General features: G+C 41.1%; 1 protein-coding gene across 3 annotated transcripts in view; it reads left to right on the forward strand.

Moving 5' to 3' along the window:
- The window catches only part of CHN1 (chimerin 1), a 177,302-nt gene extending 168,046 nt beyond the window's left edge, over positions 1-9,256 (forward strand). For all 3 annotated transcript variants that reach the window (XM_060152609.1, XM_060152610.1, XM_060152611.1), the window contains 3 exons: positions 594-731; positions 6,944-7,049; positions 8,467-9,256. In XM_060152609.1, the coding sequence (XP_060008592.1) occupies positions 594-731; positions 6,944-7,049; positions 8,467-8,638 (416 nt within the window). In that variant the 3' untranslated portion in view covers positions 8,639-9,256. The remainder of the gene's footprint in view (positions 1-593; positions 732-6,943; positions 7,050-8,466) is intronic.
- The last annotated feature ends 2,284 nt before the right edge of the window (positions 9,257-11,540 follow it).

An 11,540-nucleotide genomic window follows, 5' to 3' on the forward strand; every position in this document is an offset into this window, starting at 1 on the left:
GAAAGAATGCCAGCTTTGCTTGAGAGTCATAAGGCCCAGCAACTCTAAAATTTCCTCTATTTTGTAATTTTTTCTCTTGTTATATCAACACTCTAAAGTTTTGTTTTGCTTTTTCACTTCTCACTACCTCTCCTACCCACAGGGCTCAGGCAAGATCTAACGTTAGGTCTGGGAACCTGGGGTGAATCAAAGGTGGCCTCTTGTGCTGGGTCTTTTTTAAGTTGGGAGGACCTCAGTTGTTATTTTTCACATTCTCTGTGTTTATTTTAAAAAGGAAAAAAAAGTAACCCCACGTTATTCCTGTAGGAATTCTCAAGTACTCATGAAATTTAAAAATATTTCTGTTAACCTCAGTCATCTCCTACTTTTCCCCTCCATCATTAAACATGGAAAAATAAGTAACCTCAGAATATAAAATTCAAAAAAATAGATTGTCTTTCACAGAAAAATATGTATATGTTTCAGCACAGTGAATTTGATGTTAAACACTGAAGCATTGCTCATCTTTGAAAACAGTATACAAAAAAATGTTATTTGTTAAAAGTGCTGTGAATCCAGATATTTACTTCTGTTTCTTTTAACATCCTTCAAAGATGGTGAGAAAGCAGATATTTCTGTGAACATGTATGAAGATATCAACATTATCACTGGTGCACTGAAACTGTACTTCAGAGATTTACCAATTCCACTCATCACATATGACGCCTACCCTAAGTTTATAGAGTCTGCCAGTAAGTATGAAGGCGTGCATTTGTAACCTGACAAATCGCCTCTTCTTGGTAATCACATCTCCTGTTTTTTCTGCTGAGTATCTTGAATGCATTTTATGAAATATTTCTCCCTGGCCTCTCTCCATGGCTAATACACTCACAAGAATTTTGAACTCTTCTCTAACATAGGTTGTGTATGACTTCTACCATCAGAAGCATCTTTGCAATGTATTTTCCAAAGTAAGGCTTATACCAGTTCTCCTAGATATGGACCAGTACTTTTGTAAAATAAGATAAAAATAACTAGAGAAATAAAATTGAAAAAACAAGACCAACTATTTGTTATTAGATTCAGCAAGTGTGAAAATTACTCTGTCAGAATGCTATAAAATATATAAATTCTTACTCTCAATTTCTGTCCTTATCCTGTGACAGGCCATTAATAAGCAGTTTGCAAACTGGCACGGGTTCATAGATTATACTTCAAGGAGCATATTTTAGATCAAAAAGTTATTTTTTAAGTTTTAGTTAAGATGAAAATGAGAAAAAACAAAGGCTCATGTGCCAAATTTTACTTATGGGGCAAAAATCCTACCTGTAACTTACACTTGTTTTTTTAAAGAAGGGAATTCTTAACAGATTTTAAGTGTTGGCATTACCATTTTTTAGAAAAGATAGGCTATTTCTGTCATTTACTTTTCTCTCTTAAAAACCATATGCTGTGTTAATCTTTAAATAATAACATCACTTCCTGAGTAACTCTGATTTGCTTTCTGATTATGAAATTTCACAAGTACAAACTTGCTTTGTTCTAACTTTCTCCGTCAGAGCTTGTGTTGAGAATTTTTGTGGTTAGTTCCATGGAGCCCTGATTTCTCGCGCGTCAGCTCAAGCTCTCACGTAGAGAACAGCTGTGACAATTACACTGGTTTTTACAAACGTTCATGTTAGAAGCCTGAAAAGACTCTAGATCTCTTCCATGGGAATTGGGGATTCAGGGCAGATCATGAAAATTTTCTCAGGGAGCTTACGGGTTCTTCTTCGGTGGGGCAGAGGTTTCCTCCCCAGAGAGATAAGTCAGATCGCCACTAACCTGGAAGGCACTTGACATACACCTGTATCGCAAAGGGCTGCTCAGACCTCAGTTTGCTCTGACCCCCGGCACAACTCTGGGGGCTCCATTGGATGGTGTTCCTGCCCCCTGTTGCTTGCTAGTAAAATTGAAACTCAGCTCTGTAGCTACCCCAAGGGCATCCGATTAGCACAGGACAGAGCCAGGATTCAAACCCCGGGTATGAACGCTACACAACCCCTTTATCTACTTAGAAGAAAAATCTAAGCACTCCTTACGGATTTTAAGGCCTTTTGCCCCACACCCCCAAACTACCTCACCTTCTTTCCCCACACCCACCTGAGGTGCTGAGGACAATCTCCCCTCTTTATTATTCTTCCAAAGCATTTGTCACTGTTCTTGGGTTTGTGTCTGAAACAGCCCTCCGGTGTGAAATCAGCAAGCCCCCTTATGTCACCCCTCAGAGAGCTCTTGAAAGCACATCATAAGAAAGAAACTTTCCTAAATCAAGGTAGAAATTCCGTTTCCTTCTAATATAAAACTGTTTTGATGTGTGACATCAAAAACCCTGGCATAATACTTACACACAATATAAACGTTTACTGTACGTGTTTGATACTGATATCAAAAAGTTTGCGGAACACTGTGTCCTTGTAACATGTCTTTCCTAGTAGTAGAGTCTGTTTTATTCTTTAGATGCATAGATATAGCCATTCTCTTATCTGTGTAAGCAGATAAGGAAGATGAGTGAAGCTAAGATTTATAGAGCATATACTAGGTGTCAGGAATGGTGCTAGGCACTTTACACCCATGATGTTGTTTTAGAAGAAATGAGATGTTACAGGTATAAGTAAATTGTCCAGGGACACATGGTGAGAGGAGGTGGCCCTGGCATTCAAACCCATATCTGTCAAAGCCGTGCTGTCTCCACTCTACACACAGCCTGGCTCGCCTGATGGAACAGGGTACAAAAGGCTTCAACGGAGGAGGAAGATAGGAGGGGAGGGGCGGAACCCTTTCCAAACAAAGGACAGGGCTAGCTCACCCCTCCCGATGAGCTTTTTGTATCTCAGAACTTTTTTGTATCTCAGCCACTAAAACAACTGGGGCCGTGTTTTTCAGGTCTCAGGTGTCTGGCATTTATTAGCAGCCCTTGCCAACAAAAAAATCAGAGTTTGTGTTAAAGCTTTCTCCTGCAAAGGCTGTTTGAGCTCTGCTCGTGCAGCCTCCCTTGGAGAAGCTGCTGGGTGAAAGCTGGAAGGGAGTAGTGGCAGGAAATGAAGAAAAGGATTCAAGGGTGGAGGAGGCCAGGGCAACCCAACCAAAATCTTGAAGAGCTTCATGATCCCCTGGAAACTCACTTATGAACCACCTAGAAGCCTTGGTCTACCCAGCACTTCTTCCTCATTCCCTCTCCCCAGTGAAGAAATTGGTGTCCTACAGTACAAAGGCCCAGAAGACAGATGCTTCTCACAGGCCGTGCTCAATAACCCAGCATGCACGGAGGCTTCCCAACCACCGTGGAAACAGCACTGCCACAGTTGAGCTCCTGGTCAGGCTGAATGCAGAAACCTTCCTCTGGCCAAGGAGTCTAAGAGCTCTTTCCAGAAGATCTTAGAAAAGCTACATGACTCAGTCAGTGTGTAACCTTGAGCGAGTCAGATCAGCTCAGAGAGAAAACCCAGAGTTCTTTGTCCTCAGCAATTTAAAATGTCCTGAAGAGAAGCCTGGTAGCTTGCCGAGTTTCCCCTCAGCTCTGCCACTGATTCACCCCTTTTGCTTGCCTAAGTTTTATTCTTTTTGTATTTGAGTTTCTCTGTAAAGAATTAGACACTACATTCTTTCAAAGAGCTTGTAACTAGATCTGATGCAGATTCAGAGCGCTCATTTCCTGCCCTCACAATGTCCACATCCCCAAATCCTCCAGACCTTCCCTGGACCTCGCAGCCATAGGCCGCCTTTCTCCCCTGGATTCCCATTGCGCTGGCTGGGCTTCTTTCACAGCCTTGTTCCTTCCTGCCAAAGTTATAGTCATGTCTCGTCTTCCCTAGTAGACTGTAACTTCCTCAGAGGCAGGGGTCCTCTCCTGTTTCTTTTCCCTCAGTGCCCAGTCACGTAATACGTGCTCAAAACTATTTGTTGAGTCAACATAATTTTATATTAAGAACCGTAGAATCTTAGAGTTTTTAGATACTCTAAGGGGTCACATAACTAGACTTTCTTCTACAACAAATTCTTTTTTAAATACCCTGTAACTGCAAGATCACTGCTTCTCTAGGCGGCCCGTCCGCTGGTAGACAGATGTCCACTGACAGATGCGCAGGGAAATCTGCCTGCTTTTAACTCCCTCCCATTGGTGGTAGTGCCAGTGTCACCCTCTCCCCCATGCAAGCCTTTCGTATACTTGAACAACTGATGGTGGCCATTCATCTCAGAGTACCTTCCACTGTGTCTGTCTCGCTCTTAAATTATGCTGTGGTTTTCTTAAGGCTAAAGATTTGTGTTCTCTGAAGAACTGATCATGGGCAAGACTCTTCTAAGTGGGGAAAAAGGAGAAATGAATTCCAGGGAAGAATTTTTGTCAACTTAACATCCATATATTCAAATGCATTTTGTCATATGTTCCCAAATTTACAGCTCCAGTCTGGACCTCTCCCTAAACCCCAGATCAGTCCACAGTCGGCATGTTCACTTGGATGCCTGAAGGACATCTCAGACAGAACTCTTGACCTTCCCCCCAGACCTCCTCCGTCCGTGATCTTCCCCATCTCAGTTGATTGAGGCTCCATCCTTCCAATTGCCTAAGCCCAAACCTTGGCTCATTCTTGATTATTCTCTTCTTCATACATCCCTCATCAAGAAACCCTCTGGACTCTACCCTCAAAATATACCCAGAATCCAGCAACTTCTTACCACCTTCACTGCCACCACCTGGTCTAAACGAGCGTCATTCCTCACCTGGATTTTTGTAATCACGACCAGAGTGGTCTTTCTGTTTTCACTCTTGCCTTTCCGTAGCCTGTTTCCCACGTAGCAGCCAGAGGAGCAATACTGTGAAAAGTGTACGTCAGATCCTGACCCTCCCTCAGGCAGAACCTTCCCATTTCTCTCCGTAAATGCCGTGTTCTTAGACTAGCCCACAGCACCTGCCGTGATAAAGTGCCCTGTTACCTCTCTGACCTCACCCCCATCTGCTCCTCTCTGCTCAGCTTCCTGCAGCCACACTTGTCTCCTCGCTTCTCCTCAGACATGACAGGCACACCCTCCCCTCGGAACCATGGCTCAGATGTCCCTCTGCCTGGAACCATCTTCACCCAGATCTCCATGGGTTGCATTCCCTCCCTCCCTCCAAGTCTGTACACGAGACTTTCATTCTCATTAAGGCCTATCCTGACCATCCCATGTAATACTGCACGCTCGCAGCCCTCCCAGTGTTTCTTACCCTGCTGTTTTCTGCGTAGCGCTCATTCTAATCTAGTATAAACTGTAAGATAGAATATTTATTGTCTATTGCCTCCAGTAGAAAGCTCTCTGTGAACAGGGAATTTTGTTTCTTTGCTAGGCCACCTACACTGTCCTTAATTTCACACTATCTCAAGAGTCTCCTTATAAAGATTAACTATAGAAGTGAAAAGGAGACTAAGTTACTCTTTTTTTCAATTTCCAGAATACTGTAGTTTCAAATTAATTAGTCCAATCATAAAAACTATAGCTAAGTAAAAAATAAATAGTTTTCTATAGTAAATGGAATTTTCTTCTGTTCATTCTAGAAAGTAAATGATTGGATTTCAGTATCTGAGATATTATTGCTGTGATGAATTGGCACTTCGAACCTTAATGCCCCATGGTTCAAAGACTATGCATTATTTATCATAGCAGAAGGCAAACAATACATTCTTTACTGCTAAGAAATGAACCAAGAACTCTGGGGAAGCTTTGGGCAGAAACTGTAAAATGGCCAAAGCTTCTTTGAATTAAAAAGCTTCAGTCACTGTTCACATTCTGAAATTTATCACATCTGCTCTGCCAATGCTAGGAACTTTTCACTTTCATCTTATATCAGTTTTTACCTGACTCCAGTACATTGCCGTTGAGTTGGTTTGTTTTATAAATTAGAAAGAGTAGGATTCTTGGTCTTGTGTCTAAAATGTTGTATTCTGGTCAGATATGGCCTTCCAGCATCTCAGGGCTGCTAACCAACACTTAAAGGCAATTGCCCTGAAGCCCAGCGTTTAAAGGCACCCCATCTTCTTGACGTTTGGGTAGAAGCAGGAATGTGCTATGGTCCTCTTTTTGAGAGCATGAAATTCCGAAGATGTCTGTTGTTTCTGAATATGTAAGTGATTGATGAATTAAACGCAGTCTGTGACCTCAAAGGAATGTGGTTTTTTGGCCAAAACAGAACTAAAATATCCAAATGAAGATTGTCCCCCTCAAAGTTACACCTTTGTAAGAGTCACATTTATTTCAGGGGTCCTGTTGTCACTCAGAACGTTTGGAATTACCTTCAAAGTCTGTACTGCATTCTTCTGAATATCTTAAGTAGAAGAATTGTGCTTTGAGCGTAGAATTGACTTTTTTATATAACAAAATAATTTAAAACTAAGTCTAATGAATAAAGGAAGTAAATATGGATGATGCATTTCTTGGCCTACAAAGAAAAAAGCATGAATATCAATTAATAAAACTTTGGCAGGGGTTGCAGTGGGCACTGGGCTAGCATCGCTTGTATACCATTGCTGAAAGGAGATTTTCAAGATATTCTGAACAGTGCAACATATGTCTGTAATATTCTAAGATGACCTTATTTGAATATATGTTTTTATCCTTGCATATGTTATTATGTGTCTGAATTTTTTATAGTTACATCCTATACATCCAATATCCAATTTTCATATTTATCAGACTTTAGGACCCTCAAGTGAAAACACTAGGTGCTCTCCCCAAAAGTCCAAGTAAATGATATTGCCACATTGACACTAAACTTGTGGAAATCTGAGACTTGAACCTTAAAAATACTTTCCAAAGCTGTGGGCGAGGGCCTGTGAGAAAGCACTTCTTGTCAGTTTTAGAAGATCACCACAAGAATAGAATGAAACGGGCCTTTTGTATCAGTTGTCTATTAAAGTTTCTCTCCTTGGTGTTCATCTTGCTACCGTAGAAATTATGGACCCCGATGAGCAATTAGAAACCCTTCATGAAGCACTGAAACTGCTGCCGCCCGCTCACTGCGAAACCCTCCGGTATCTCATGGCGCATCTAAAGAGGCAAGTTCCCAACTCGGACGCTTATACTTGTACCACATCCAAATGTTAAGAATCAAATGAAAGCAAAGGTGAAAGAAAGGACAAATGATCTATTGAATGAATGAATAAATACATAGGTATCTTGTCTTCTTGTGTAAAATCGCACACATTGAGAAGGAATGCTAAAAAAAATGCACTACAATACTGAGTGCAGACTTGACACCAACATAAATGTATCCGCAGTTCAAATATATGTTCCAAATATGTTAGAAATACCAATATTCTGCCAAGGACATGCATTAATTTTTGTGGAAAGGGAAAAGTTTGCAGCTGTAAAGACACTAGCGTTAGTATAATAAAGCAACTTGCAAGGAAGCTCACTTATGTCTTGCTCCAAAATAGGCACTTCAGACTTGGCATTTTAGATTATTGAATTAATGTTGCCAATATTGAAACCTGCTGTAAAAAGTGATGGAGTAAAATAAGGAGTAAAGAGAAGAATGGAAAATAAAATATTTCAGTTACTTCCAGTTGAATGTTTTAAAGTGATTGACGGTGATACAGCTTTATTTCCCCGCTTGGTCACCCTCCATCTCTCCCAGTTGAAGCAAAGTTTTTAAAATTATATGACCAAGTTTTAGTGGCTTTAGGATTTCCAACTATAGTACCAAACAGAAACCAAAAAACCCAGCAGAACTTGACATCTATTTTGTATGCCTTTAGGTGTGAGTTACCCAGAAGTGAATATTTAACTCACGGTGCTTTTAAGGATTTACATGGTTTCCCTCCTTAAAAGCACCATGAGTTAAAACTTTTTTTCACATGCTTCACTTGTAAATTCAAGTTTGCTGTGTATGTGGATGCAGTTAAGAACTCCACACTAAAACAAAGGAATAACTCTCAAATTATAGTCTCTGTGCCTTTTCTGTAGCAGTAAAAAGAATATAAATACACTCCCTGACGAGGTTGCTTAGCTTGAGCCATTTCCTATTAATATGGCTACCACTCTCTCCCTAACTACTCAATAAACCATTCAACTTGGCAAAAATGCTCTATAGGAAACAAGCTCTCACCAAAGTGGAGGGAGAGCTGATGGAATTATCAAGATGACCCTGTCCCTTCTCTGTTTACAAACACACCCCTGCAGCTCTAGGCTGTGGCAGGCGAATCCACAAATAGAACTGACCCCACACAGGCCAGCACATCAACTCAGGCTTCAGCTCCAGTGATCACCAGACGTTTAAATTATTTACTAACATCATTTACGTTAAGGAAAGTCAGTACTTTGAAGTTAAGGAGAAGTGCAGAGAAATAACCTAGCGAAAGAGCTGATCAGTGGGCACAAACCTTTACTGTGAATCTTTTGTTTTAGTGCTTCAGCACGCCAAAGACCCCCGTAGCCTACGTGAAGTCACCCTCCCTTCCTTGTATTTTTCAGAGTGACCCTTCACGAAAAGGAGAATCTGATGAATGCAGAGAACCTTGGGATTGTTTTCGGCCCAACCCTCATGAGATCTCCCGAACTAGACGCCATGGCTGCCCTGAACGATATACGATATCAGAGACTGGTGGTGGAGCTGCTTATCAAAAATGAAGACATTTTATTTTAAATTTTTAGTTTGAAGGAAAAAAGAAATGTTTTACTGATGAAGGAATGTTTTATAGTAATTTAATTGGCTCTTATAGCTGAATTATTTCTTGGTTAGAAGTTTGGGCATATAACCAGATTAAAATGAAGGAACTTCCCATTGTTTTCATAGCACTGCTCCGCTGTCCTTGTAAAACAGTGAACACATGCTTTCCAGTTCTAGTAGTCCTGGGTGTTTATCATGTTAAGAGAAACTCAAGCTAGTGCATGATTAGCCCCCTGTTTGGCAAGGGAACCCCACACAAAGGAGACACCAAGCCTGCGCCACCCCTTCGTCCTGGGTCGCCTGTGGTTGTAGTCCAGCATGTTTCACAGAGTAACTCTGTCGTGACTTTGCTTTTGGGTCCTGCGTCACTGGTTTCTGATGCTTCCATAAACATGCACACAAATGGAGAAACCAGCACCTCTGGCTGCCGCATCGCCATAGACTATAACATATGCCTGCTTTTCTCAAATGCTTTATTTCTGGTTTCTCTTAGTTCTTCTCTAGCATAGTACTTTCTTTCCAGCAAAAGCAAAATGTGTTTTCAGATTTGTTACTTTAGTAAATTATCTCTACCAATAAAAAAAGTACAACGCAGAGCGTTTTCTGTTAAATTATTATTGGTTTTCAGTTGTAATTTTGTGTTTTTATCTGGCATGCAGTTATTAATTTATTAAATTTGGCTTTTAGAAATCAAAAATATTGATAGCTCACTTTTTTCTCATGACTGAGAGTATTTGGAAAAATGTGTTTGGCCATTTATTTAATACTGAGTACACCCTCTCACCTCTTTTGTTTACTGTTGAAAGTTTTGTGTTGAGCTCCTAAAAAAATAATTTTAAACTGCTTAGAAATAGAATACCCGTTCATTGAATTTATTTTTCTTCTTGCATACTCTGGCAAAAATCTAGAATATTTTCTCAACTTTTTGGGGCAGTGGGGAGCGCAGGCAGGAGTTCCTTCTAGAGCCATCAGAAAAAGAAAAAGGGCTAACTAAAAAGAATGACTTTTAACGCTCGTGTTAAACTAAGCAACTAAGCCCGTGTGCCACAACTATTGAGCCTGCACTCTAGAGCCTGCAAGCCACAACTACTGAGCCCACATGCCACAACTACTGAAGCCTGCACGCCTAGAGCCCGTGCTCCGCAACAAGAGAAGCCACTGCAGTGAGAAGCCTGTGCACCACAACAAAGAATAGCCCCGGCTCGAAGCAACTAAAGAAAGCCCGCATGCAGCAACGAAGACCCAACACAGCCAAAAATAAATAAATAAAATAGGTAAATTTATTTGGGGAAAAAAAACTGAAAAAGTAATACAAGACACATTTCCATGTTTGCCATTTCGATCCTTAGTGCTTTCAAGACTGTCTCAAAGGGCTTCCCTGGTGGCGCAGTGGTTGAGAGTCCGCCTGCCGATGCAGGGGACACGGGTTCGTGCCCTGGTCCGGGAAGATCCCACATGCCGCGGAGCGGCTGGGCCCGTGAGCCATGGCCGCTGAGCCTGCGCGTCCGGAGCCTGTGCTCCGCAACGGGAGAGGCCACAGCAGCAAAAGGCCTGCGTGCCGCAGAAAAAAAAAAAAAAGACTGTCTCAAAGATAACGGAAACTGACAGAAATATGGAGTTTTTCCATATTTTTACCCTCAGGCTATAGTAGGAAGTTGATCGTATGTTTTATTAATGTCTATATTCAGAAAACTGTGGTGGTGCAGTTCATTACAGCTATCTCCTCAACCACAGTTGCCTATATGAAAAACGTCACTGCACTAAGCAACATGGGATATATAGATGAATAAAGTACAGAGATTTGTTTTATATAATATAGACATTTTCTTTAAAATGGAGGTCACTGAAAAGCACTAAACACTAAGGGGATGCTTTTGACTCATGAAACACATTTGTCAGGGAAATCTGATCACATGGGTCTATCCCTGGGTTAGGTACATCTGTTGAACTACTGCTACGTGCTCAGGACTGAAGTTCATTTTGTACAAAGTCCTTCTGAAGGAGAATTCAGTTGCCTTGTTAGAATATAATCACCCTAATTTCTTCCTGAAACTAACAGATATGGTTTTTAGAGCAGCTACTTACTGGAATTACAGGTGTATCTGTATTACAGGAGCAGTGCCTGAGCATAGTACATAAGCAGCAGATGTTCAGATAAAATTCTGAGTAAGTCTTCAGACAAGGTTACTATTTACCAGGTTTGTGAACAAGTGCACTGGGCATGTTTTTAAACAGATGGATGTGTAGTTCATTCACCCAGGACGTGCGGATACAAATCACAGCTACGTCATCTGTGAGCACCTTTGGACTGGCGGGTGACACTTCTTGAAATGAAGGGACATTTTTCAGTCACTTAGGGAGGCTCTTACTCAATAATTTACCAGAGTCTTTTATACATATCTTTCTAAGACTACTTGGAGATTTCTCAAATCGTGACCTTTTATAAAATGAGGCAGAGGCTTCAACTTCCATCCCATCAGGAGCGGGAGAAGGGACCAGAGAGCCGCTCCACCATCACCCACAGATTGGGCAGCACTGCCCATCCTCCGCCCTGACACAAAGTCCATTTCTTCTCAACTCTCTGTATGTAGTTTTAAGGAAATTACTGAGAAATGGAAGATTTTCCCTTCTCTACATTCTTTGTTAGTTTTTAATGCCAGTTATACCAGCTGGCCAGAGGAAGTAGTTCTTCACTGAATCGAGAGGAAAAACGTGTCCCTAAGTGGAAGAATGGGTATTTATCAAAATGTTTCTGGTCACTTAATGAGCTCAAATAGAAGGCCTCTGAATAAATTAGGTTCAGGGCTCCAACACTGTTCATTTTTAACAAAATATTTTAGAGTTTATAGTCCCAAACCTGATTATGTATTATTGGTGA

Source organism: Lagenorhynchus albirostris, chromosome 6 (genome assembly GCF_949774975.1).
Source record: "Lagenorhynchus albirostris chromosome 6, mLagAlb1.1, whole genome shotgun sequence".
NCBI classification, from domain to species: Eukaryota; Metazoa; Chordata; class Mammalia; order Artiodactyla; family Delphinidae; genus Lagenorhynchus; species Lagenorhynchus albirostris.